The 27751-nt window shown below is 36.2% G+C and overlaps 5 protein-coding genes and 1 long non-coding RNA gene across 9 annotated transcripts; 4 read left to right on the top strand and 2 right to left on the bottom strand.

Annotated features, from left to right (window-relative positions):
- Positions 1 to 2911: 2911 nt before the first annotated feature.
- Positions 2912 to 5523, top strand: LOC9300866. Of its 4 annotated transcripts, none has more exons than XR_002329862.1 (9): positions 2912 to 3104; positions 3465 to 3524; positions 3700 to 3783; positions 4274 to 4383; positions 4505 to 4598; positions 4690 to 4779; positions 4898 to 4970; positions 5093 to 5188; positions 5274 to 5523. It is a non-coding gene; the product is annotated as an uncharacterized LOC9300866 (long non-coding RNA). The 4 variants fall into 4 exon arrangements; XR_002329863.1 differs by having other exon boundaries at positions 3465 to 3555; positions 5098 to 5188; XR_002329860.1 differs by having other exon boundaries at positions 3465 to 3555.
- A 423-nt stretch (positions 5524 to 5946) lies between these two features.
- Positions 5947 to 12553, bottom strand: LOC9302560 (structural maintenance of chromosomes protein 2-1). Its single transcript, XM_021015415.1, has 20 exons — positions 12004 to 12553; positions 11215 to 11895; positions 10981 to 11124; positions 10602 to 10892; positions 10341 to 10526; positions 10096 to 10260; positions 9952 to 10011; positions 9724 to 9786; positions 9354 to 9445; positions 9149 to 9245; positions 8823 to 8939; positions 8486 to 8704; positions 8193 to 8333; positions 7945 to 8112; positions 7369 to 7553; positions 7154 to 7247; positions 6968 to 7056; positions 6623 to 6848; positions 6392 to 6466; positions 5947 to 6299 (listed from the first exon to the last, which is right to left on the bottom strand). The coding sequence occupies exons 1-20, from the start codon at positions 12319 to 12321 to the stop codon at positions 6183 to 6185; spliced, it is 3528 nt and encodes a 1175-aa protein (XP_020871074.1). The 5' UTR covers positions 12322 to 12553; the 3' UTR covers positions 5947 to 6182.
- A 758-nt stretch (positions 12554 to 13311) lies between these two features.
- LOC9302559 lies at positions 13312 to 14164 on the top strand. The gene has a single exon (XM_021033862.1). It carries the CDS (start codon positions 13468 to 13470, stop codon positions 14041 to 14043), a length of 576 nt encoding a protein of 191 aa, XP_020889521.1. The 5' UTR covers positions 13312 to 13467; the 3' UTR covers positions 14044 to 14164.
- Positions 14165 to 15092: 928 nt separating this feature from the next.
- LOC9300865 (BAG family molecular chaperone regulator 7) lies at positions 15093 to 17527 on the top strand. The gene is made up of 3 exons (XM_002866440.2): positions 15093 to 16226; positions 16520 to 16810; positions 17031 to 17527. Exons 1-3 carry the CDS (start codon positions 15378 to 15380, stop codon positions 17232 to 17234), a joined length of 1344 nt encoding a protein of 447 aa, XP_002866486.1. The 5' UTR covers positions 15093 to 15377; the 3' UTR covers positions 17235 to 17527.
- A 30-nt stretch (positions 17528 to 17557) lies between these two features.
- LOC9302558 (NAC domain-containing protein 101) lies at positions 17558 to 19757 on the bottom strand. The gene is made up of 3 exons (XM_002864743.2): positions 19281 to 19757; positions 18745 to 18927; positions 17558 to 18612 (listed from the first exon to the last, which is right to left on the bottom strand). The coding sequence occupies exons 2-3, from the start codon at positions 18902 to 18904 to the stop codon at positions 17723 to 17725; spliced, it is 1050 nt and encodes a 349-aa protein (XP_002864789.1). The 5' UTR covers positions 18905 to 18927; positions 19281 to 19757; the 3' UTR covers positions 17558 to 17722.
- A 4514-nt stretch (positions 19758 to 24271) lies between these two features.
- On the top strand, positions 24272 to 27532 carry LOC9300864 (pentatricopeptide repeat-containing protein At5g62370). Its single transcript, XM_002866439.2, has one exon. The coding sequence runs from the start codon at positions 24571 to 24573 to the stop codon at positions 27520 to 27522; it is 2952 nt and encodes a 983-aa protein (XP_002866485.1). The 5' UTR covers positions 24272 to 24570; the 3' UTR covers positions 27523 to 27532.
- The last annotated feature ends 219 nt before the right edge of the window (positions 27533 to 27751 follow it).

Raw genomic sequence — 27751 nt, 5'->3', positions numbered from 1 at the left:
GAAGGTCTTGCCAGTTGAACAATTTCGTGCTTGCCTTTAGTGATATCTAAGCGTGATGAGTTCGCAGTACCTGCTGTGGAGTTATTTGAATCTTCAAAATCAAACACCAGCCCTTTCCCTTTATTGATGTCAGTTGTGATTCTTGTAGAAGCATCCAAGCGCAAGAGAGTTTTTTGACCTTGAAGGTCGTTCTCGAGGTCCCAAACTGATTTACGGACCCTCTCAATTCGAATCTTTCTCCTGTTGATCAACAACCGATAAATACTGCCTCATCTCATCTATTACTTCCTTTGCGATTTTTGGTTTCCCCGAAACCAGATCAATACCCACATCGTCATCCGTTAGCACTCCAAACAGAGGATCGTCTCTGCTTATTTTAGGGATTAAGTGACTCAGAATAATGGTCGCAGCTTTAGCCTCTCCCGTAGCAATTGCTTGCCGGTTTGAAGGGTTAAAAGGACAACGTTCCTTGTCATGAGTAAGGCGCAAGCATTGGTAACACCTCTTCCTCATTCGTTCATACTCAATTCCAATGCTAAGTATCTCTCCCGTCGGGAGCTAGAGATCCCTGCTGTTCTTCAATGGTTTATTAATGTCAAACAGAACACGCACCCGGACATAGCCTCTGCTTCTCGGTTTCAAAGGATTGAAAGCCACATATGTTACTTGTCCAATGTGTTCTGCAAAATCTTGGATTGTTTCTTCAGTATTATAGTTAACCGGAATGTTCCTTAATCTGATCCAAATTGGAATGATCTTTAGATAGTCTTCCGACGGGTTTTCTATCCATCTCTCCAAAGTCATACTTCAGTCATTGAAAGTCCAAGCTCTGGCTTCGAGAATCGTCAATAGATCTGATTCTGAATCAAAGATAAACTGAAATTTATCGTTTGGTAGGGCAATTCCTCTTGCTCTGCTATTAACTCGCCACAGTCGTGGCATCTCATGTATCATACTTGACATTTTCTAATTTTCTGGACAAAGAAGCTTTCCGATGATATTGGAGCCATTCCGCACAATGAAACTGTACTTGGGGTGGTTTTTTAGAACGATTGGTTTGTCATCTTCCAGTGACATCTCTTGTAGAGCTTTGTCCAAAGCAAACTCCATACGTGAGCTACACGCAAACCAGAATTCTCCTTTATAGTTGCTTCAAAGTGTCGAAGGTTTGGACGATAGAAGCAAGCTGCAGCGGAGGTTGTCAAATGAAGTTAAACTTCGCAAAAGATATAAAATATTACCTAAGATTACGACGATAACAAGAAAATCTTCCCCAAATCCGGCGAAAAATGGAAATATTCCCCTTGATTAAAGCCTTATTTTACTAAGGTGGAAACCCTCTAGCTCATCTAGAGGTGCCTAAGCAAAAAGCCTTTCCTCTCTCTGCCAAATTTTTTCTAGCGTATCATTATAACTATCAGTAGGCCTGGGCTTTCGGTTATCCGTTTGGTTATCCGTTGGGTCTATTCGGTTTTGGTTCTTTCGGTTTTAAAATTTAGTATCCATTCGGATATTTTGAAATTTCGGTTCGGTTTCGGTTCGGTTCCGGTTCTTTCGGTTTTAAAATTTAGTATCCATTAGGTTATTTTGCTTATGATATTTTTGGATATTTCGGTTATTTTTGGGTATTTTCATATATTTTTGGATATATTTCGGTTATTTTCGACTATTTTTACTATTTTTATATATTTTTCAAGTATTTTTGATTATTTGGTCTATAAATAACTAATTATTTTGATTGTATTTCGATCCGGTACCGATTTAGTTACGGTTATTTCGGTTATAAAATTTAGTATCTATTCGGTTATTTTCAAATTTTCGGTTCGATTCCGTTTAATTTTTTTTGCTTCGGTTTCGGTTCGGTACATTCGGATCGGTTTATTTGCCAAGGCCTAACTATTAGCATTATAAAAATTTGACGTACATAAGAAAAAAAAACTTACTCCGAAAAAGAAAAAAGCCCGATATTAAAAGCCCAATAGCCCAGCCCAATAGTCAAGTAGATATATTTAAAGCCGAACTAAAGCCTCGAAAATTAGTAAACCCATTTAATCCCAAATCATAACCGCTTTTAATAGTCTTCTCTTTCTCTGACTCTCGAGCTCCGAGCTTTTTCTCCGATCAACAATGGCGGAAGCAGCGTTAGCGTTCCAAGCTCAGAGAGAGGAAGATGTCATAAATTTCGTGAAATACATCGTTGGAGGGGTTATGGCGGTTCCGGTTTCAGTTGCTCTTCAAGGAACGATTCAATCCTTTTGGATTACCATCCTCATCTTTGTAGGTGTAGGGTTTGGAGTGTTCATCCAAACGTTCTTGGACTATGCTTTGAAGTGTAAGGACTTTTGGACTTGTATGTCAGAAGCTACGTACGCCGTTGTTATTTTCGTGTACGGAGGATTCTTTCCTCTCATTGCCGGTGTTCTTGTACCGGAGCGTATCGGAAGGATCATTACAGAGGTTGTTGTGACTGGTGTGGTTACATGGGCTGCTATGAAGTATCTGGCCGAGGAATTACCAAAAAGAAGTTTAAAGATCCAACCTGCTTTTCTTTGGCTCATCATAATGGTGTCTATTGCCATCATAGTTGGTTTAGGGGATCTTTGTCAGTAAACAATTGGGTTTCGAAATCTTTGTACATAGGCATTGAATTTGGGGTTAAGATTTCGAGATCTCTGTACATAAGTTTCTTTAGATTTCGAGATCTCTGTACATAAAGTCTCTGTACATACATAGTCATTGGATTGGCTTTTTTTTTCCTTTCAATATCAATGGTGGAATCGACATTTTGTCAAGAAAAGTTGTAAAGAAAGCATTTAATGGAAAATATACCTCTCTTTTCTCGTTCCTTTTTTAATCCCATTCTTTTTCTTTATTTGTTTATTGAGATACATATACGATAATCGATAAAAGGAGAAGCTTTAAGAGAGTAAAGTGAAATGTCCAAGACGTAAAAAAAAAGTTCCGTTCGAGATTCACGGTGGGAAACAAAGCATAGCACATGTAATTTTGTTTTAGAATTGTCGTCTGGGATTGAAAGACCAGGAAAAATGTCTGCAGAAGCTTAGTAACATGAAGCTTGAGAGCAAAAAAGCTGGAAAAATGAGGTATTCAATCTAATCTATCTCGTCTACTTCTCCTCTGCAATAGCTCTCAAGCAGACACTTTTAATTACCAACTGATGCTAATACATATCCACTCTTGATAGAGATTCATGGGTTTCTCGAAATTTGAGACCTTTACTTGGATTTGTCGAAATTTGAGAGCTTTACTTGGATTTTGTGAATCTTACAGTGGGTTTGTGATGCATAACATTAAAAGCCAAGGCTTTTGAGTTGAACTTCTTCAATAATGCTGTAATGCTATGGTGAAATGGTTCCTTTTGTTTGCTCATGGGTTTATCAAAATTTGAGACCTTTACTCGGAATTATGAATCTCTTAGCCTAAAGCTGTCTATTTTGTGTTAGGATTGCATTTGGGCATCAGACAGTTAGCAAATATTTGTCACAGATTATAAGAAGGCGCTTGTGAGTTTTACTTCTTAAATAATGCTATAAGGTTATGGTGAAATGATTCCTTTCTTTGCTCACTGTGATCTTTTCCTTTGTATCCGTTTGGTTTCAAAAAATATTTCACAACTAGATCGTCTAAGGAGATTCTGTATTGTAACTCTTCTCCTAATAAGATATGATTCCCCTGCAGGTTTGTCCCTTACAGAAGATTCATGATGAATCTCTTGCCGAGCTCAAGTTGATACATGCAAGGATGAGGGAATGCGATACACATGTAAGTGGTTTTGTCACTGAGCAGGAAAAATGTCTGCAGAAGCTTAGTTACATGAAGCTTGAAAGAAAGAAATTGGAAAATGAGCTACTTTCTGTCTCAGTCATTTTGTCGTGTCTAGGTTTTGAAAAAGCTACAAGCCATGCTTGTTTCTTTGTTACTACGAGTCTGCTTTGTGTTTCTCTTGCACTTTTATACAAAAATGCTATTAGTCGTATCCACTAGTGTTGCCATTAAGCCTTGGGTTTCCTTCCTTAGAATTTTGAAAGTTCAGTAATTGTGTCAAACGTCTCAGTGATATGAAACATCTGTTGGATATGGTGAGTGAAGCGGAAATTTGATAGAAAAAAATAAGACTTTTCTTCTAAATGTGATTGCGATTGGAAAATTTGGCTTCTTTTTATTTGTGGATAAGAAGTTCTACATGAACAAGTTTTCTGCATGTCAAAGAATATACTTATCATGAGAACTTTCTCTTCCACTAAATTTATAGGTTATATAGTGAGGATGGAGACGGATCACAAGGAGGGACAGATTATGATTTTGAATCTTGTGATCCGTAGCCAGAGAAAAACTTGAAAAGCTCCAGTAAGATCAATCAGGGTATGTGTATGAGAATCAACATTTTATCTTTATGCAACCTAGATTGTCTTCACATTCTTGAAGTGCATCAATATAACATGCATTCTTCTTGTTTTCCTGGTTATTTATTTCCCTCATGAAGCTTGGAAAAAAGAGTGAACAAGAAGGTTATGGCTATGTTTGAGAAAGCAGAAGATGAATACAATGCTCTGATATCGAAGAAAAATACTACCGAGGTCAGTTACAGAGGGCAGAGGGCCTTTGCAATGTATTTCAATAGCTTTGTGTGCCATCACTAACACAATTTTTTCGGTTTTTTTTTCCTAGAATGACAAATAAAAAAATCACAAAAGTGATTGAGGAGCTTGATCAGAAGAAAAAAGAAACCCTGAAAGTTACGTGGGTTAAAGTAAACCAGTGAGTATCTTTCTTTTCTCCAACAATGAGTTTGTCTTTTCTCTTAGGCTATGATCTCATTCCTCCATGTCTGAAATGAAAATATGATAGTAACCTTTGGTAAATCCTTCTTTTTTAGGGATTTCGGATCAATCTTGTGATCCATATGTAGCCAGAGAAAAACATGAAAACCTCCACTCAGATCAATCAAGGTATGTGTAAGAGGATTGACATTTTAACTTTATGCAACCTATATTATCTTTACATTCATGGTTTGCTAATATAACTTGCATTCTTCTTCTGCTTTTCCTGGTTATTCATTTCCCTCGTGAAGCTTAGAAAGAAAAGTTAACAAGAAAGGTTATTGCTATGTTTGAGAAAGCAGAAGATGAATACAATGCTCTGGTATCAAAGAAAAATTACCTACGAGGTTAGTTACCAATAGCAGAGTGCCCAATAATGTATTTCAATAGCTCTGTGTGCAATTACTAACAGAAATTTTTCGCTTTTCCTAGGACGACAAATCCAAAATCAAGAAGTGATTGAGGAGCTCGATGAGAAGAGAAAAGGGATGATCTATTTCTCCAACACTGAGTCTGTGATGTTCCTCTCTATTTTCTCTATTCAGTTTTCCTCCATTTCTTTCCATAAAGTTACTTTGGAAAGCATTAGTGAATGATAAAAGAACCTTTGGTGAATTACGTCTGAGAATATCTTTAAAACTGTATACATGAAAAGAAAAACTAGATTGTGCAGAAACGTCAATTTGTCTAAGTCTCAGGTTGGTTCAGCTAATCAAGCTCTCTTTGGGGGTGCACTCTTTCCAGAACATGATCTTACTTTCCGTTGTCAGGTTGTTGATTGCATCGAGCCTCCAAAGCTAACCGTTAACGAATCTGTACACACAAATATCGTACCACTCCAAAAAAAAAAAATCACAATGTTTTCCAATTCTCTGAAAGCTCTCCTCACAACCCCCAACTCCCATTCCTCTTTTCACAAGCTCTCTCATTGAATCTATCATCTTATTAGCAATCAATCTTCTTAACATATCTTATATGTTCTGAGGCGGTCCTTTTCTTAAGGCAACTGATGGCGATGGCTGGAGATCTCTGATATCTGAAACGTCTGTTTCCATCTGGCTTGAAGTGGGATCGCAAAGTCGTCTGATTGCTGTCTCTAGACCTATAATCAGGACCATAGATTGCAAAAAAATTCAAGATATTCCAGTGCAGTACATTGCCTAAAGTGGTCATATTCTACACAAAGATCTTGATTTTCAATACAAAGAGAATGCTAGAAGGAAACGGCCAAATGCTTCATGTATATAATAGACATACAAAATAAAACATTAAGCTATAAAATTCTAAATGGGATTGCAAAATCTGCATAGTGATGGATAGCGTTTGGAATACATTGACGTATCACTTGGTCTGCTTTGTTACTGTCCTTTGGACTGTTGAAACTCCATCAACGAACTTTGTCCGGAAAAGAACATTGGCGTTGTTGAACATTCCTTCTTTCAGCGAAACCACGATAAACTGTTAAGAATCGAGTTTTAAAAGCAGAAAATGTTTTGAGATCAAAATTGGATTAAGTTAACACACGTAAGGCTTTAAATTGAGATTTAGACCTGCGAGTGAGGGAAATGAGCTTTTATCATTCTTCCTATGTTCTGTGTGTGACTGAGATCAAGAGCTGCATCAACCTGAATAAATCAAAATCATGAGTATTTTCTCTCTTCACTCGCTGATTGTTATTGAAAATCCACATCAAAAACATAAACAAACCCTTGAGATCTTCTATGGTAATTTGAAATATCAGTTGGGAACTGAGAATCAAAAATCGAAAAGCAGAGACGTACCTCGTCTAATATATAAAGAGGAGCCGGTTTGAAGAGAAGCAATGCCAATATTAGTGATAGCGCAAGAAGTGATCTTTGCCCTCCACTGAGTTCTGATAAAGACTGCTTCCAGACTTTTCCAAAGGCAACACGCACCTCAAGACCATCAAGGAAGCTACCGCCTTCAGGAGGTTCTAGTTTTGCCATGGTGCCAGGTAGTAGAGTTGAAAAGATTGATCCAAAATCCCTAAAAAGGAAGTATTTAACAAAGGTTAATATCATATTTTCATTTCGGACATGGAGGTATGAGATCATGAGCCTAAGAGCAAAGACAAACTCATTGTTGGAGAAAAGAAAGATACTCACTGGTTAACTTTAACCCACGTAACTTTCAGGGTTTCTTTTTTCTTCTCATCAAGCTCCTCAATCACTTTTGTGATTTTTGATTTGTCATTCTAGGAATAAAAACCGAAAAAATTGCATTAGTGATGGCACACGAAGCTATTGAAATACATTGCAAAGGCCCTCTGCCCTCCGCCCTCTGTAACTGACCTCGATAGTATTTTTCTTTGATATCAGAGCATTGTATTCATCTTCTGCTTTCTCAAACATAGCCATAACCTTCTTGTTCACTCTTTTTTCCAAGCTTCATGAGGGATATAAATAACCAGGAAAAGAAGAAGAATGCATGTTATATTGATGCACTTCAAGAATGTGAAGACGATCTAGGTTGCATAATGATAAAACGTTAATTCTCATACACATACCCTGATTGATCTGACTGGAGCTTTTCAAGTTTTTCTCTGGCTATATACGGATCACAAAATTCAAAATCATAATCTGTCCCTCCTTTTCCAAAAAGTTGCTTTTCAGATGCTATCCATGTATGCTTTTCAACAAGTTTGTCTACCTTCACGGAACAATCCTTGTGATCCGTCTCCATCCTTACGACCTATAAATAAATTAGAAGAGACAGTTTTCACAGAAAGTATATTCCTGGACATGCAGAGAAAGTTCAGAAACTACTCAACTTTTCCAATTTTATATCACAATCACGTTACAAGCAAGTCTTAATTTTTTTTATCCAATTACAATTCACTCACCATCCCCAACAGCTGTATGTTACCCATTGAGACGTTTGAACTTTGACGCAATTACTGAACTTTCAAAATTTTATAGAAACCCGAGGCAGAAACTCTTAATAGGCAAGACTAGTGAATACGATAGATTTTTTATACGAAGTGCAAAAGCAACATAAATCAGACTGGTAGTTAGGAAGAAACAAGCATGGTTTGTAGCTTTGCAAAACCTAGAAACAGCAAAAAGACAGAAACAGAAAGTACCTCATTTTCCAATTTCTTTCTCTCAAGTTTCATGTCACTAAGCTTCTGCAGACACTTTTCCTGGGCAGTGACAAAACCACTTATCTGTGTATCACATTCCTTCATCTTTGCATGTATCAACTTGAGCTCGGCAAGAGACTCATCATGAATCTTCTGTAAGGCATCAACCTGCAAGGGAATCATATATTAACATGATATATTTCTTTATTTTCAACAAATTTCACCAAGAGTAGCAAAACTACAGTCACCTTGGCTCGCTGCTCGTCTACTTCCGAAGTCAGAGTGCTAATTTGGGTTTCCAATGAAGCTAAGTGGCTCTCCAAGGACGATTGTTCTTTCCCCATTGCGTCTTTCTCCATCACAAGCTTCTCTTTTTCATTTTCATGACTCTATAAGCATGACGAACCAGAGACAATGTTACAGCAAATTCAAAAGAAGGTAATGTTTCCATGATAAAACTGGATAACCCAGAAAAGGAAAAGAAAAATGGATTCAAGAAATTCAATGGCATGTAAGTAACTGAACAAAAAAGCTAGAATACCTTTAAATCTTTGGAAGCTGCCTGCATTTGAGCTTTGATGGTCTTAATATTTTTTTCCAAGTCCTTGAGTCTTCCTTCTCTGTTTTTGTCATGGTCTTTGATGGAATTCTCTAGTTTGGAAACAGCATCAACACAATTTTTATAAGCAAGTTCCTTCTCTTTGATTTGGAATTTCGCTGCTTCAAGCTCTTCTTCAAGTTTTTTTACTGCTTCGCCAAGCTGTGTATACAACAGGTGATGGAAAGTATAAATATATGTGCTTCAAGTACCACGAAAAAACCAACGAAGCATAGACAATTTAGCTTGAAAGATATATATAAAAGATGGAAATATAAACCTTGTGATGCTCATTCTGTTCAGCCCTCTTCAAAAATAAGGACAAGTCGTACGTTTTTAGCTCCAACTGTGCATTAACATCTGTGAATTTCTTTTGAAGAGGCTGAAGCTCTTTGATCTGTCATGTCAAGATAAACCAGCAGTTTAAGTTTAAAATACTGAAAGCACTTTATAACTGTGTGACATGAGGAGTTTAAATAGAGCAATCAGAGAGCATTACTAAGCTACTGCCTTATCATTTTCGTAGTGATTTCAAAAAATGGTTAGCACCTGTTAAGTTCCAACTTGTATTTAGACTTAAGCGGAAGAATATCTTAAGGGGTTTACCTGCGCTTCAATGTCATCCAACCTTTTTTGGTGTCCTTGTAATTTTGATTCAGCTTCTGCCAGGTCATGAAGTTGCCTAAGGAGATCACCTCCACCTCTAAGGCAAAGGAAAACATATGACCAAAATACTTTTATTTTTGAGTCCTAAGAAATCAAGGAGATGAATCTCACTAGAGATCTAAGCATCCAAGAAAGAAAGACATACTTGCGACTCCCACCAGTAAGAAGACCACTTGGCTGGAAAATATCACCTTCAAGTGTGACACTTGGAGTCCGAATATCCCGATTAAAAGCAACCTGCAGAAGAAGCAATGAGGGGCACATCAAAGACTGAACTCTAGAGGCAAAAGCAATAAATCAAAACTATCAAATAGCAACAAAAGTGATAAAACTTTGGAATAGATTATCAGATGTGATCCGTCAAGAGTTACTATAAAACAAGCTTAGACAATCAAAAAAATTTACACACCACATATTCCTCGTATAGAGTCATATATAAGCTGACATCATCTCACAAGAAAGAAAAGCTGAAGGCGCTACCCACATATAATACAAAATGCTTGGGAAATACTTACTTCCTTTGCTGCATCAGTAGTTTTGCAAACAAAAGTGGAGCCAAAAACATACTCAATGGCATTCTGCAAAATACCATGATTCACACAAATATGAACTTGAACTTGAAATTTAACACTTGCAGCTCATGCATGACATGAAAATTATCAGCGACGCGGATTATGTATTCTTGAAAACTTGAAAATAGAGGATTATATTAGAGATTCTTGTTACTATATGCAGGTGTGTACCTTTAATTCATCACTATAACCGACTAAGGAAAGTGCCAGTTCTGCATTCTCCTTTCCAACCTGAAAATATATATTAGAAAATTAGCAAAGAAAATGAAAACAAAGAGATTAAATCTGAATGGACCAAACAAAAGATCCACATACTAATCTAGCAGTCACTTGCTGCACTCTAGGCTGAACAACGTAAGATTGGATTTTGTTCAGAGGTATGATTGTAACTCTTCTCCTAAGAGCACCGTTTTGAAGGAGCTGTTTTCCAGTATCTTCTGAGTCTACAACAACATTATACAACTTCCCACCAGCAGTAACCTGAGAATAAGAAGCAAAGTGACTTCAGGTAATTGAAATCCAACAATGTGTATCGTGAAATGTTAAGTTATCCAGTCTACCTCCAACGCTGTCATTGAGGACCTATCTTTTACTTTTATCAGTTTTGCGACCACACCTTTCACCTTAGATCGGTCAAAGTTCCTCACAGGATCGCGGTATGTAAACTGAACATTTGCTAATTGAGCTGATAAACCACGCACTTTATCTTCCAGCCTTTGCACAACTTCAAGTTCAGCTCCGCGGTCCTAAACAAATATTTCAGTCAGAGATGTAAACTTTATGTAGAAGTAGACAAAATCAACTAAAGTGACCATGCTAACCTTCTCCAAAGCTTCCATTTGACCCTCATTATAAGGAATAGATTCAAGTGCCTTTTTTACACGTTCCACATCATTTTTCCTAGCTCTAAGTTCATTCTCCACTTCAATGGCTTCTTCACGTTTTGACATTAACTGAGACTTTCTATCATTTAGCTCCTTTTCACAGTGTTCTATTTTGGTTTTCAGCTGTTTCAACTCTGTTCCAGCTGTTCCAACAGCAATCTTTGCATCCCGTAGTTGATCTTCTAAGCATTTCTCTTCATCTCCACTACTTTTACCAGCTAGTACGCCCTAAGAATCAAGGGACATAAACCCAATTAACATAAAACAAACGTATATGATTTGGCACGGAATAGAGATATTTTTTTAGTGGTACTACCTGGTGTTCCTTTTCACACACTTCCAATGTGGTGGAGAGTTCCTGGAATCTTTGTTTTAGGTCTGCCGCTCCTTCCTCAGACTTCTTCACAGCAGCGGCCCTCTCTTTTACGGATTTCTTTAAATCTTCTATACTGTGAACAATCTGTCAACACCAAGTAGGAAGTTATATACTCCAGAAATAGCTGTGAATCTATAACATTTCTGGCAACAACAATTTTGTCTTGTCTCTAACCTTTTCAGCATTCTCTTTTTCTCCCAGAAGGGTGTCCTCCTTGTTATTAAGTTTAGATGACTCACGTGTCATTTCTTGAGCTAGTGAATCCACCTTTTCTGACAGAGTTTTTACTTCTCCCCCCATACTGGCTTCCTTTGCCCGAGTCAGAGCTTTTATCTGTTTCTCAATTTCCTGTATTTCTTCCTGTGTCTTTTCTGTTTCCTCGTCAATCTTAGTGAGCTTCGCCTTCATTTCTCCAACTCCAAGAACAGCACTGTCTCTAATCTTCTCTGCTTGAACATATTCAAAGGCAATACAGAATCTCCTTAGTCGATCGAGTTCTGCGTTACCATTAGCCCACTGCATGTATTGTGATTTTTCTTTCCTCAACTTCTCGAGAGCCGGCAATATTTCATGATCAAGGAGCTTATTAATCTCATCAACCTTGGTCTGCTTTTTTTCAAGCGTTTTCAGTGCAGCTTCCTTTTTGTTTTCATACATTCTTGTTCCAGCAGCTTCTTCAAGCATGGACAATATCTCAGGAGGTTTCATATTTAAGACTTTGGTGATACGCCCTTGCATGATGAGAAAGTGTGGATTGTTGACATTAAGCTGCACCGAGTGGAAAAGATTCTGAACTTGACTTGGTTGTGCTAGCTTCCCATTTATCAAATACTTGTTCCGACCACCAACTACAATCTTTAACACCAAAAGATACAAGTCACTGTAAGCAAATATTTCATCAAAGCTATCTACTTTCAGAGCTATTGGAAGATGGGTAACACGAAAGAGAAACAAAGAACCTACTTGTCTAGTCACAGTTATCTCCGGATGTTCTTCGTAGCCGAGAGGGCTCCTGTGTCTCTCGGAATTGTCAAAGGTAACCGACACAGTCGCTTTGGTAATCCCAGCTTGGCCTTGCTTGTAGACGAGCTCCTGAAGATTCGCAGCTCGAACCTGCTGAAGATTAGTGATACCCAGAACGAAACAGATGGAATCGAGGATGTTGGATTTGCCCGAACCATTCAGACCCGTTATTGCGTTGAAATGTGGATCGAAACCAGAAACCACTGTCCTCGTTGCGTACGATTTGAAACCCTCCAAGCATATCTCTTTTATATGCATCTTCCTTCTTCTTCCCCTAAATTTCCCCTAAACCCTAGAAAAGGCGAGAAGAGAAGCTTTAAGCGAAACCCCAGAAATTCGATTTTAAAATTGGAATTTAAGATCGAAGGTACATGAAATTGAAACGTTGCAAGAGAAGCAGAAGACGAATCTGAAGTCAATTTGGGTCTTTTAGTTGAAGATAGATAATTAGGATTCGATTTGGGATTTTGAAAACCAGGGCATTTGGATTTGGGAACACAGAGAGCGGGAAAGTGAAATTTCGAAACAGTTCCGAAACCTTCCAGACCATTCAGAAGGTTGTTATGGGCCTTTTTGGGCTGGACTCTGTTCCTTTAACCCAATTTGTTATGAATAAAATACTAAAAAACGATTATTTTTTTCTCTTGGAAGTCTTTTGATCTATTGGTTCACTAAGGGTTAATTAATACTTTTACACTAAGAGGTCTGGGGTCGAGTCCCAGATATTACGATTTATTAATAAATTTTCAGATTAATGGAAGCAAGTGTGTAGGAGATCTCCAACGATGTACAGTTATAGCCGTTCGCCAAGATTCTACGCAGAGAGAAGTATCGTCAGATCGTGGATCATTTAAAGTGTCCATCAAGAGCATGAAGAAGGAAGTGTCGTCTATCATGGATCTAATAAGGAATTGTCCGTTGTATAATCGTCTATGTAATAGTTCTCATAATTTGCAATAAATAATAAATCTAGAATAAAAAATAATAATAATTTATGGAAGCAAAAGAAACAGATAATATTGATTAAATCTAATTAAAAAAAAATTAGCTAATAAATGATGTGAATATAACAGTACTTTCACTTATAACATAGTAGCATGAAAGTTTGATGGTATCAAATACATTCTACAATTTCATACATTTCTAATTCATAGTTTTTTATGTAATGGTATTGCAATTCATCAGTGGTTCATTCCTTGTTTGAATATGATTTAATGGTTTTATGTTTGTTAATGCAGAAATATCATGTTGGATCCAAACAACGGATTTATTATATAGGATTTTCATAGGCCATGTACGTAACCTTGGCCTTGGACAGTTATATAATAATACGTGTAGTTTTCACATTAACCGTCGCCATCCACTACGAGAAGTTATTTTTAAGGGTTTAAAACCTTTCCAAAAATGGGAGAAAAAAATTGTTTTAAGAAAAGGATGAAGACGACGAAGGCGAAAGCAAACACAATCTTGGAGAAGAAACTCGAAGAACTTGAGTGTTTGCTACAAGAATTTGGTTCTGGCAATGTTGATCTTAATGCATACCGGGAATTCGAACTCCGGTTTCTCTTCACGCATACCCTTTTATGTGCGGAGATATCGTCGGTTAAGGACGATGAAGACGAAGAGATGCTCAAACTTCGTTGCATGGCTAAGAGGTTAACCGAACTTGAAGAGGCTTTCAAGGAATTGACCAGTTCAATCAACCAACCGGACATGCAGAGTTTGGAAAGTGGTGGTGGTGTTGTCAATGTTGATGAGACCGGTTTGGTTCGCTCATTGGTTGAATCGTTACACGAAGAATATCAAGATGCGTCGTTAGAGGAGAAGTGGGCGAGGAGAAAAACCGAGAAGATGAAGAAGAAGCGGTTTAGGGGTTTGGTTAGTTTTGGTATAGTTGGTTTTGTTGCTGGTATGGTAAGTTTCTATGGTTATCTTTATGATCAAATGAATGAGAAAACAATTTTTCTCACTCCTACTTAATTTTAGTAACATATTTTTTGTTGTTGTTATTGAACTACTTGTTATGATTATGATGGGAACAGTTGAATTACAATGATTATTATGTAATTTTCAATAGATTTTGGCTTTCTATTAATGTTTTTTTGTTTGTTTCGAGTTTCTTGGCATTTGTTTGTCTTAGTGAGAAACTCATTTCAAAATAACGTAAGATTTGTTTGGTGTAACTCACGTGGGAGTAGGCCTGGGGGTTCAGATATTTGGGTCGGGTTCGGATCGGGTTTAGAAAACTAAGATCCGTTCGGAAATTTTAAAAATTCGGGTTCGGATCGGATATTTCGGGTTCGGATTTGGATTTACTCGAAGTATCCAAATATTAAAAAATTTGTATCCTATTCTATGCAAAGTATTGAAAATACTCAAAAAATCTATAAATTTTAAGTATTTTATACCTGAATCTAACCAAAAGTAGCTAAAACAATCAAAAATATCTTAACATCCGAAAAATTTAGACACTTAAGTTATTACAAGTATAAATAGTACAAATATATTATATCTATATATTTATATTTCAGATATGTTCGGATACTTGTTCGAGTTCGGGTTCGAGTTTTTGGATTGTGAAGTTTAGAATTCGTTCGGGTATTTTAAAACTTTGGATTTGGGTTTGGATCAGATTTTTCAGGTCGGATTCGGTTCGGTTTTTCGGGTTCAGATATTTTGTCCAAGCCTACGTGGAGGAACCAGGCCCCACGTGCCATCTTTTACCAGGTTGTAATCCCACCGAAAGATTCTCTTGTCAACGTAATATTTTACACGCTTCAAGGTTAATTTCGTCCTTTTCCTACTAAATACGCGGTTATCTGCTTCTTTTAATCGAACCAGACCGGTTAGCCATAGCAAAAAAAAACACAATACGACGAATGTAGAATTTTTCAAACCAGATTATCACGCAATTAATGAAAAAACATTATGATCTACTAATATGTAATTGCTAATATAATAAGCTTTCGTAACTTTATATTTGAAATGGCATGGAAACGGCCCAAAGCGGATAATTCCATTCGCAAATGTCAAATTTACCCTCAAGGCCCACCGTTTCTGACCATTCTCGCTCGTTATTCAATCTCAACATCGTTAAACTCAAGAATTTGTCGTCTTCTTCATCTTCTGTCTTAAAAATTTTGATGTCAAATTTTTGGATCGAATTCTAAATAAAGCTCATTTATTCGTAAGCCATCATCACTACCAATCCAAAAGAGCTTTTATTATTACACTGTCAAAGCTTTGTTATAGCCCGTGACCTGATTCGCTGAGTTCACGAGCTTCCGAGTCAAAAAACACTTAAAAACAAAACCATGAGTTGGTTCCATAGACTCGATCTCATCGATCCGTACACGTGTTCACCTCTCATCGTCCGTGAAACCTCCATTGTTGAACCTTCATCATTGTTCTTAGGGTTTCCTTCCTTCGTCGACGAAGATGTTGAAGATCTCTTCGATTTTTCATCACCTAGTCCTCTCGATCTATTTGAAACCGTGACGGATCTGGTTCAGATTGAGAAATCTCCGTCGTCTTGCAAGTACAAGGTGATTCGTCGGAGATTGGACCCGGAGTATCCATTGAAGTATCTTTGTGACCGAGTTTCTGATTTGGAATCTAAGTTTGATAGATTGGTTAGTCCTAAGAGTGATAGGAAGTATACATTGACGAAGGAGATTAAGGGAAGTGGTGAGAGGAAGTATAGATGGGAAGCGGAGATTCAAGGACCGCCGGAGAGGAAGTTTAAGTTGGAAGCTGAGATTGAAGGTTCGGGAGAGAGGAAGTATAAATGGACGACGGAGATTAAAGGAGGGAAGAAGGATGAGGAAGGGTTAAAGTTAGCTGCTTTGAAGAAGGAGAAGGCGAAAGCTATTGCTGCTGCTGAAGCGGAGAAGAAGAATAAAAATAAGAAGAAGAAGAGTTATAATTGGACGACGGAGGTGAAGAGTGAGAGAGAGAATGGAGAGATTTCGCATACTTATATCATCAAGGCTTCTACTGGAGGGGAGAAAAAGAAGAAACATGAGGAGAAGGAGAAGAAGGAGAAGAAAGAGAAGGTAGAGACTAAGAGCAAGAAGAAGGAGAAAACTCGTGTTGTGGTGATCGAGGAGGAGGAAGAAGAAGATGATGAGTCGGCAGAACATGGAGCTATCGTTCTCAGGAAGGTATCATTCATCATTTGAATTGACTGTTGTTTTGTTTACTCTGCTTTAGTCACTGTCATGTAGTTGTTTGAGAACAGTTAGTTTGATTTTGATAGCGATAGGCATGGTCTTGAAATAAGGTTGAATTTTGTGTCTTCAAAAGTTGAAACCTTTATGTGTTTGAGTGGTGGTAGTAAGGTTAGCAAAACAGACTGAATATAAAGTTTTAGACATAGACTTAGTGAGATATTTATTTGAATGTCATCTTTAACCAAAGATTGTTGTACTTACTATATGGTTGTGTGGTTATATAGGCATTTTCCAGAAGAACTGGAGCAGTTAGGACCAAGAAGGGTAAGAACAAGGAAATGCCACCTGAATATGCGGCTGTGATGATCCAGAGGGCCTTCAAAGCTTATTTGATTCGTCGTTCAAAATCATTGCGTGCTCTTCGTGATCTAGCTATTGCGAAGACTAAACTGAAGGAGCTAAGAGCTTCATTCCACAACTTCAGCTACCGCCGCCTGATTGCTCGTGATGCAGAGGAGCGCCAGAAATTCTCAGAGAAGATCATTGTACTCCTCCTCACTGTTGATGCCATAGAGGTATTTCTTGCTTTTTAAAATTCCTATAGTCTCAATCTGGTTAGTTTCACTCTTCAAAACTTTAGTTCTGCTTTTCAATGGGATCAGTTTAAGCCCTTATCCTAAAGGGAATACCTTTGCGTTTGCAAAATTATCATAACACATTTAGAATAAGATTAAGCTAAAGGTTTTAAGGTATTGAGTAATAAGAACCATGGAACTTGTGTTTGTTTGGTATCAGGGAGTTGATGTAATGGTTCGAGGAGCGAAAAGATCAATGGTGGATGAGCTGGAAGCAATGTTGGATGTGGTAGACCCGCAACCACAGGGGAAATCATTGTCGATGAGAAGAAGAACATTCGATATGCCAGACAGTTTGATCCGCAAAGAAATCGCAGACGGAGTGACTCAGATCGTGCAGATGCTTGAAACAGAAGAAGAATAATGGAATGGAGCACTGTGTGTTTGTGACTCAGGGGCTGTTTTTGTTGTGTTTGTGTCTGGGAAGAATTAATCAGCCTCTTTAGCTTGTTCTGAATGTTTAAATTAATAATGAGAGTGGCTTGAAGAAGAGGTTGGTGTGTCTTATCAATCTCATCTCTCAAATCTTGTCTCTTGTGTCTTAGTGTGTTTGTGCTTTTATCAGGTTATGTAATCCCTTTATGTTCCCAAACTTGTAGACTCTGCTTTGTCAAATTGCTTATGTTTTGGTTATACTTATGCCTACTGTTTTTACCAGCTACTCCATCATGCATTAGAAATAATTATAAAGTTTATATTATATATCTCATAAAACTATAAAGTTACATCATAATAAATAAACAATTTTCGTGTAAAATTATAATCAGTAATCGTTAAGACATATATGTATGATTTGTAATCAATAAGCATGGCCTCATGAATTAACTATAACACACGTTTTGAGGATTGATCTTACGTGTGTGTATTTTGAGCCCAAGAGTAGAAGGAACATGGAGAAGAAGAGGAAGAGGCATTCATCGAAACCATTGTTGCAGCTTGCTCTTCAGAGAGTTGATGAAATGTTTCATTCGAAGAATTATCTGATGGATCTTTGTTAACTTCTTCCTCTTCTTGGCTCATGATTAGCTGCGAAGCAACAAACTTATCAAGCGTTTGCCAATCCATTACTTGATCATTATGATCATCATTGACTAGTAATCCTGATTGATGATGATCACCAGTACTTGTGTTCATCATGATCATGTGATCATCATCATTGGTAATCACATGACCATCATCTCGTTGCATTATTGTGGTTGCAGAATTTGCGTTAATAGTGCTTAGTACGACACCATAAGGGTCTTGATCATTCTGGTGTAATGATGATATTGATGATGATGATGAGCCTTGAAACATTCTTGGACTCTCTAGATCAGGAAGATGATAGTAATTACCATTAGACACATCCATTTGCTGCGCGAACCAATTAGATTCTTGGCCAGATGATGATCCAATCATTGTTCTTGGATTGTTGTAATTCATTGTGGTTAGTTTCTTCTTGAAAGCGCGGCAAACCACCCATCCTTCCTCATGAGGTGGTCCATTTTCATCGGTCTCGAGACGGTATTCGTGCATTATCCAATCGGATTTCTGACCATTCGGGGCCCTACCTTTGTAAAACACAAGAGTCTTCCTCATACCAACAAGCTCTTGCTTCGAGTATATGGCCTTGTCTCGACCCGTTGCTTTCCAAAATCCGGAGCCAGTTGCTCTATTGGTTCGTGTCCCAGTTGGGTATTTCTTGTCCTTGTGGCTAAAGAAATACCATTCCCTCTCTTCTCCTGTCCCTCTTCCACATAACTCTACATATTCCAAAAAATAACATTATCAGCACTTGATTTTAAATTAGAAGAATCTGAATCTTTATAACCAGTAGTAGTATATATATGATTTAATTGATGAAATCGAAATCGAATGTTGGAATGCGTACATACCTTGAATGTCCCATGGCTCAATTTTGTAGAGATCAACATCTTTGATAACGTCAACTTGCATTCCCGGGAATGCAACTTTGTTCTTGAGATAATAGTCAACGAGTTCTTCATCGGTCGGATGGAATCGATAACCGGGAGGAATATGTACGAGACTCTCCATTTGATCTTTTTATTTGTTTATTTCTGCAATGTTGGCAAAGTGTAACACATATACTTTATCATACATAGAAAAGATATGCATGGAAGTAATGTGATATCAAGTATTCAAGTAATTAAGCATATGTAGGAAAAAGATTAGAGTAATTATGATTAAAGTATATTTGATCTATTTCATTATGAAAAAAGTTACGTTTGGTTACTCATAATATCTTTGAACCAAACTACATACACATAAAATGATAATAAAAAACAAAAAAATACTTATATGCTTGGGTTCAATATTTACTTATATGAAATATTTGTGATTATATATACGATTTTGTAACATCTTGAAAATCATATAGACATGGGTTCTCTATGTACTGAAAGAAACTTACTTGAATCTTCTTCTGATTTATGAAAGATTTATAAGAATATTCGATACTTTTGTCTTCTCTTCGTTCCTCTCGTAGATTTAGACAAAGAGACAAAAGCGTTTTGTCTTGTTTATGTTGAGATCATGAAAGACAACGAGTATTCCGATAACGGTGGATTCTCTAGGCTTATATAGGCACATAAATGTAAACAGAGACAAAAGCTCTCGTGATGCAAGCAAAAGGAAATATGCTTTTTTATTTTTTGTGAATATTTTTTTCAATAGCTTATTAAGAGAAGATTCTATTTGGATTTTGGGGGTCTTTAATTATAACTAAGCTATCACTGTCCTTCTCTCTCTACCTGAAGTGTTGCATAAGTTTTCACTTTTCTACACTGTGTGATAGAGAAGTAATGTGATCTTTTAAAACTATCTCTACCAACTATTGAATGAGACGTTTTTCTAATAAACTATACTTGCCTTTAGTTGTGAAGATTATTATAGAATCGAAATTGTTTTAATCTCTATGTTACATATATTATACAAAGTAGTCAGTGAATTAGCGATCGACCCTAAACCTAGAAAGAAAAAGAAATGGAATAAGGTAATGTACTAATAATCTCAATAATAGATAAGTAACTCAAGAATTCTGTAGTTTAAACGTCTTAGCAATTAACAAAAATTGTTAAAAATTTAACCATTTTACACCTTTCATCCCCATGCGTTTCTTCTCCCGCCTTGATGTAACTCGAAGTCTCAAATATCACGTACAACAATAAGATAATCCTTACTTTCTAAAATTGACCGTACGTTGATCGTCAAATAGCAATATAATATACGATGGTCGTGTTATTTATTAGATTTGTTTGGTGAAATTGATACGCATGTTCTTTTTGAAACCTTTAAGAAAACAATATGTTTTGTTTTAGCATGTCTTAGTTGGTCATGATGGATTACGTTTATATGAACATACATGATACTACATCGGTAAGCTTGTAAGACATTTGTTGATTTATTAGTTACGGAAAAGGTTCAGAAACACTTGTACATATTCAGCTATAAAACTTAACAGAGCAAGTTGAACAAGATTTTATCAAACAAAAAAAAAAAACTGTAGTTGAACAAAATATTGCTTGAACAACTTTTACAAGTTGATAGGATATCTTCGAGTATCTATGTATAGTTTTTGAGGATTAAAAGGTTTGAACCCATTGGATTTTAATTTATCGTAAAGTTTGAATCTGTTTTGTTTTTAAAAAACAGAGTTAGAATAAATCCATCTAAAAAAGTTGTAAATTGGGAATTAGATCGTACGTTTTCACATAAAATTTACAGATGATTTTTTAGATATGAACAAAAGATAAGACATTTTTCTTATTAAGTATTTTTTTGATGGTTACTTAAAAATAAATTATCAGAAGTTCAGAACTACGAAACAGTTTTTTTTTTTTTTTTTTTTAAACTACGTACTAGTTGTTTATACACACATCTATATAAATAAATACATTTGAATTCACATGTTATTATTACAACTTTACTTTTTATAATTCAAAAACTATAAAATAGTTTATTTCTAGTGATTAACTATAGAGAAACAAATTACCAGTAGACAATAGTTAATCTATAGAATGCATCATCATAACATATTTTTTGGCGAGTTTGAAGTTAATACTTTGTTAAATTTGTACAATTGATATGAAGTGTTTTATTTTATTTTCCTTGAATTATAAATTTTTTTTTCTTTTAATAGATGATAATATTGTTATAAAAAAGAATAAGTGAACTATACACAGAAGTAAAAGTAAAAAATAATTTTGGAAAAAACAGTAATAAAATAACGTGGCGTGAGATGAGTGGTTACGTAATAACACAGGGAACATCATCGCGGCAAAAAAGCTCCTTATCGCCTTCGGTGCTGGGCCCATTTCACTTCCTGTTGCCCCCACCAAACTTACAGACAAAATCTCCATTTGGTTCGATTCTTTAATTTGTTCATTTTTTTCTAATATAGAATTTGAGAGATAGTAGAATAAACAAACTCTCGAATATATTTTCTGCGTATATAAGAACAAATGTTTTCAAGAATAAAATTAAATACAGCTACTTTGGAAGTTAGATTTTCATAAGTGAAGGTGATACCAAGTTAAGAACTTAGACAAACATAATTAATATTAACTTCTTTAGATAATCGAATCTTTTAGGTTAAGTTCTTAGCAAATCCCGTATAGGTGTATTTATGCCTGATTTACATTTCTAGATATTATATACTACTCATACCATATGGTCCACATTGGCATTTTATTCAACAAAAACTTGATCCGTAAGTTCAATCAATTTTTTTTTTTTTTTTTTTGTTGATAATTTCGTTTTTTCTTCACTCGATTAATTGTTGTGGTCATGCATCAAATTCACATGAATCTATATATACCACATTAGTTATATTTTTATTCGATGAAAATCGATCGATATGTGGTTTCGCCTAACTATAGTTTTAAGCTATTGTTTTCATGTTGACTTTAATTTTTAGATTATATGTTTAAATTTCTTCAAAAATAAAGCAAATATCAGAGAAATTAGAGATCATATGGATCATTAGATTCTATAGTAAAATATTATGACCTAATGCTAGACCTTATTTTATACTTTTGACGGCAGAGTCTCTTTCTCTTTTCCGTGAGTTCAGTGTCTCTATATATGATATTACTATTAATATGAAAACAAAATAAAAGGATGGTTCTTAAGCAGTACGCTTCTATCTCCAATTCTCCACTTGCAAACACTATGATTATACCTGCAATTTCTATATCATTTTTGTGTAGTCCGTAAAGATATATATTGCACGCATCTATTTTCGAGAGTAATATGTACGTACTAGAAATAGCTGCAGGATGTCTCATTTTATATATGTTGGTATTTAATTATTTATATATATCATCTACGTGTGTATATATAGTTATATACTATATAGAGTTTTGAGAATGCCACTTTAAATTTTCAAAGCCAAAATTTTATCTATTTTCGCTGATGGGATCCACAAACCGACTGTTTGAGTACACTGATAGGTTTAAAGAAATTGAGAGAGTGACAGTTATCCAAACCATCATATCACACGTTTTCTTTGCCCAAACCGGACTTGAAGAACAACCGGTTAAGCTGGTTCGATCCTAACACAAATTCATCTTGTGGCTGAAGCCGTTAAGGTTGGTCCCACTAGAAGTTATATGATTGGACTCGTGAGCCCGGCGTGGTCCTCCTAGCCACTGTCAAGTCAGCCAGTGCCAACGAACCACCGATCTTTCCGGTCTAATGAGTGGGCCTTAGTGGGGCCGGTTATCATTCTGTGGGGGCCAAAGTTATGGGCTACACGTGAAGCTCGTGCGTGAGTGTGTGTATTAATTTACCTATCTCTATATTACACCAATCCATATTTCATTGGACACATGTATGTATGTATGTTGATGAGTATTTGTCTTTGTTACAATATATTAGATTGAAATAATTGGTCATGATTTTGCTGGGAGTGGGATTGAAATTTAGTTTCATTTGTTTTGGAGTAATTTTTTTTTCTCTTAATCATCGGGAGATCTTGAACCGTATTTTTAAAATGTTTTAAAATTTTAGATTTTTGGTTATTCATAGCGTCCATTCATTATTGAAATTTAAGTTTAAGTCTATTTTGTTTGATAAATTCGTTTACAAGAAGACTTTTCTGTTGATTTGGAGTAAACTGATAGAAATGAAAAACGTAGTAAATTTCTTGGAAGTTTAGTTAGTGGCATATGGGAAACAATTAAAATTATATCTCGGAAAGAAAATCATAAGAAGAAGATGAAAAAGACGAGGAGGGGGTTGTAAATTTGATTAATTTCGTGAAAAATGATTGGTTGATTGTGGAGTTGCGGGGATCATTTCTCCACCAAGATGTATTCATGGTTATATGAGCCTATAAGGGTATGACGACCAAAAAAAATACAAATCATAGGGAACATTATAATCATTTATATGGAAAACGTACGATTTCTATATAACAAGACTTTTTTGTAGTTTAGTTTTGTGATTTTGTCTTATAAAAGCAATTGATAATATATAAAAAATTAGATCTTCAAGTATGTTAGATTAGGAATGATTGACCTTTTATTCTAGTGTATTGATTATCCTTTTTTTGTAATGCAATGTTGGCATGATATTACTTACTGATTTTTCTTCAATAATCATATTATTGACATGCATAAAATAGCATAATTATAAAGGAAACAATTGCAGCATTTTTGTAACGGTGATATGTTCTTCTTTTATTTGTAAGCTTCAAACCAATCACAGTTTCTGTCTTTAAGTACAAGAGACTAGAGAGTAGAAACAAAAACTAAAGAAATCAAAATCACCCGTGCACAAGAGTCGTTACTCGTAACTAATATAATTATTAAAAATAAGTTCAAGTGTAAATAATTACAAAAAATTAATCATGCCTTTTTAGTGCTAAATATATTTGCACTTTGTGAATACGTTTCCTCCACAAATTGTCAACGTTCCCACCTAATGCTAAATTATTAGAGATAAATCCTTCATTCTCTTATATTTCTTTTATTTAAAACTGTTTTAGAGCCACCTCATATAGTTAATAATAATGAGAATTATAGCTATTAATCATATGACTACGAAATTAGAACAAATAAAGGACAATAATGATTATATTTCATTTTATATGCGATTGATTATATTAGGTATCTTTTAAAAAAGTCATACAATTTGTTTATATACAATATTTACTATTCACAAATATTTATCAGAATTAAGTAGTCTACTAGTTAATATTTTATTGGTGTTGCAGTGTTATAACTTGAGTACATATTTGGTAAAATATATAGAAAAGTGTGAATTATTAATAAAAATATTTGTAACATATATTGTAGTTGGGCGGGCCTATTGAAATGTCTTCGCCTGGGCTCATTTTAAAAACTCTTTAACAGTTCGGTTCGATTTACGTCAGCAAATTCCGGTTTAGATTCATAAATCTGATTCGACCGGTTCACAATCTTAAACCGAACACGAATTGACAGAGACGACGACGACGACGAGGGTTTTAGGCATTTGTGGAGGATTTTGTTTCAAAAACCGCGCTTTGATACTCGTCGTCGTTCTACTTCAGTCAACACTTTCATTCGTCGGCGTTAAATTCTCTTCAAACTCTCTACTTTCCTTTAGTATCCGTCGTAAAGTACGATGCTTTGTCTCGATTCTGCAACTGGGTTCGTGAAATCGAAAAACCTGGAGAGGCTTTTAATTGAGAAGCCTTGAGAGATTTGGGGTTTTAGATGATGTTCAAGGCGAAAGCTTTATGTTATCGCTTCTTGAAATCCAGAAAAGCTTCAACTTGTGCTCTTTCATCGGAACTATCTCCCTCCACTTCCGCCGCCGTCGTCTCCGCCGCTTCTGGTGACCACCGGTCTCGATGTTTGTCGTTGATAGTCAAACTTGGTCGAAGAGGTCTCGTAAACTCTGCTCGGGAAGTGATTCGCCGTGTTATTGATGGTTGTTCTTCTATTTCAGAGGCAGCTTCAGTTGCTGATTTTGCAGTCAATAATGGAATAGAACTTGATTCGTGTTGCTGTGGGGCGTTGATAAGGAAGCTTACGGAGATGGGTCAGCCTGGATTGGCTGAAACTTTCTACAATCAACGTGTAATCGGAAATGGTATTGTTCCTGATTCGTCGGTTTTAGATTCAATGGTTTTTTGTTTGGTTAAGTTAAGGAGATTTGATGAAGCTAGAGCACATTTAGATAGAATTATAGCTTCTGGTTATGCTCCTAGTAGAGACTCCTCTAGCTTAGTAGTTGATGAGCTTTGTAATCAAGACCGGTTTCTCGAGGCGTTTCATTGCTTTGAACAAGTCAAAGAGAGAGGCAGTGGTTTATGGCTTTGGTGTTGTAAGAGATTGTTTAAGGGATTGTGCGGTCACGGTCACTTGGATGAAGCAATTGGGATGTTAGATACTCTGTGTGAGATGACAAGAATGCCTCTGCCAGTTAATCTGTATAAGTCTCTCTTTTACTGTTTTTGTAGAAGAGGATGTGCTGCTGAAGCAGAGGCTCTGTTTGATCATATGGAAGTTGACGGTTACTTTGTGGATAAGGTTATGTACACTTGTTTGATGAGAGAATATTGCAAGGACAATAATATGACAATGGCAATGCGGCTTTACTTGCGGATGGTCGAGAGAAGTTGTGAGCTTGATCCTTGTATTTTCAACACTTTGATTCATGGGTTCATGAAGTTGGGTATGCTTGATAAAGGAAGGGTAATGTTTAGTCAAATGATAAAAAGGGGTGTACAGTCGAATGTTTTCACATACCATGTAATGATCGGAAGCTACTGCAAGGAAGGGAATGTAGATTATGCTTTGAGGCTTTTTGAGAACAACACAGGGGTCGAAGATATATCCCGCAACGTGCATTGTTATACAACTCTTATATCTGGGTTTTACAAGAAGGGCGGAATGGATAAAGCTGTTGACTTGTTGATGAGGATGTTAGACAATGGAATTGTCCCAGACCATATTACTTACTTTGTTCTCTTGAAGATGCTCCCAAAATGCCACGAGCTTAAGTATGCTATGGTGATCTTACAATCAATTTTAGATAACGGATGTGGGATTGATCCACCAGTTATTGATGATCTTGGAAATATTGAGGTAAAGGTTGAGTCTTTACTTGAGGAGATTGCTAGAAAAGATGCGAACCTAGCTGCTGTGGGACTTGCTGTTGTCACAACTGCTTTGTGTTCGCAAAGAAATTATATCGCAGCTTTATCTCGTATCGAAAAAATGGTTAATCTGGGATGCACACCCTTACCCTTTTCATACAATTCAGTGATCAAATGTCTATTTCAGGAAAATATCATCGAAGATTTGGGGTCTTTAGTCAATCTTATCCAAGAATTGGACTTTGTCCCGGATGTTGATACGTATTTGATAGTGGTGAATGAGTTATGCAAGAATAATGACAGAGACGCTGCATTTTCTGTTATAGATGTAATGGAAGAGCTTGGATTGAGACCTACTGTCGCTATTTACAGTTCAATTATTGGTTCTCTTGGCAAACAGGGAAGGGTTGTTGAAGCAGAAGAGACGTTTGCCAAGATGCTTGAGTCTGGGATTCAACCTGATGAGATTGCTTACATGATTATGATCAATGCTTATGCGAGAAACGGAAGAATTGACGAAGCAAATGAGTTAGTTGAAGAAGTCGTCAAACATTTCGTTCGGCCTAGCTCTTTTACTTACACGGTATTGATTAGCGGGTTTGTGAAGATGGGTATGATGGAGAAAGGATGTCAGTATCTCGATAAGATGCTTGAAGACGGATTATCTCCAAACGCGGTGCTGTATACTTCGCTCATCGGTCATTTCCTTAAGAAGGGAGATTTTAAGTTTTCTTTTACATTGTTTGGTTTAATGGGCGAAAATGGGATTAAACACGATCACATAGCTTACATCACACTACTTAGCGGTTTATGGAGAGCTATGGCACGAAAGAAGAAGAGGCAGGTTATTGTTGAGCCAGGAAAAGAAAAGCTTCTTCAACGTCTCCTTCAAACAAAGCCTATAGTATCAATCTCCTCTTCTTTATGCAACTACGGATCAAAAAGCTTCGCAATGGAAGTAATTGGGAAAGTGAAAAAGTCTATAATCCCCAATTTATACCTCCACAACACGATTGTAACCGGATATTGCGCTGCAGGAAGACTTGACGAAGCATATAATCATCTGGAATCAATGCAAAAGGAAGGCATTGTTCCAAATCAGGTAACTTACACTATTCTGATGAAGTCTCATATCGAAGCAGGTGATATCGAGTCTGCTATAGATTTGTTTGAGGAAACAAAATGCGAGCCGGATCAAGTTATGTGCAGTACTCTGCTTAAGGGCCTATGTGAATCTGAAAGACCTCTTGATGCTTTGGCTCTGATGTTAGAAATGCAGAAGAAAGGGATATATCCGAATAAAGACTCTTATGAAAAGCTGCTTCAATGTCTCTGTTACTCTAGATTGACCATGGAAGCGTTTAAGGTGGTTAAAGACATGGCTGCTCTTGATATCTGGCCTCGTTCGATAAACCATACTTGGTTGATTTATATTTTGTGTGAAGAGAAGAAGTTGAGAGAGGCTCGTGCTTTGTTTGCTATTATGGTTCAATCTGGAAGATCTTTATTGAATTGTACTAAACCCGGTTTGTTGAAAATGCTTAACCAGAATCAACAACTTTAGTTTTTTTTTCTTTTTACAATATATAGTGTAAATTTCTTGTAAATGTTATGTAGTAAAATGAATTTTTTTGATGAAAAGTATAATGAATTTACATTTACATAGTTCTTATATCAATGTAAACCTTAAAAAAAGAAACAGTTTTGAATGTGAAGTGTGTATGATAGATTCCATGTGTAAACTCTAACAATCTAAGGTGTTTGGTCTGCCATTACCAACAAAAGTGGGAGAA

The sequence above is a fragment of the Arabidopsis lyrata genome (assembly GCF_000004255.2).
Source record: "Arabidopsis lyrata subsp. lyrata unplaced genomic scaffold ARALYscaffold_8, whole genome shotgun sequence".
Classification (NCBI taxonomy): Eukaryota; Viridiplantae; Streptophyta; class Magnoliopsida; order Brassicales; family Brassicaceae; genus Arabidopsis; species Arabidopsis lyrata.
This window is presented reverse-complemented; position numbering and strand designations above follow the sequence as displayed.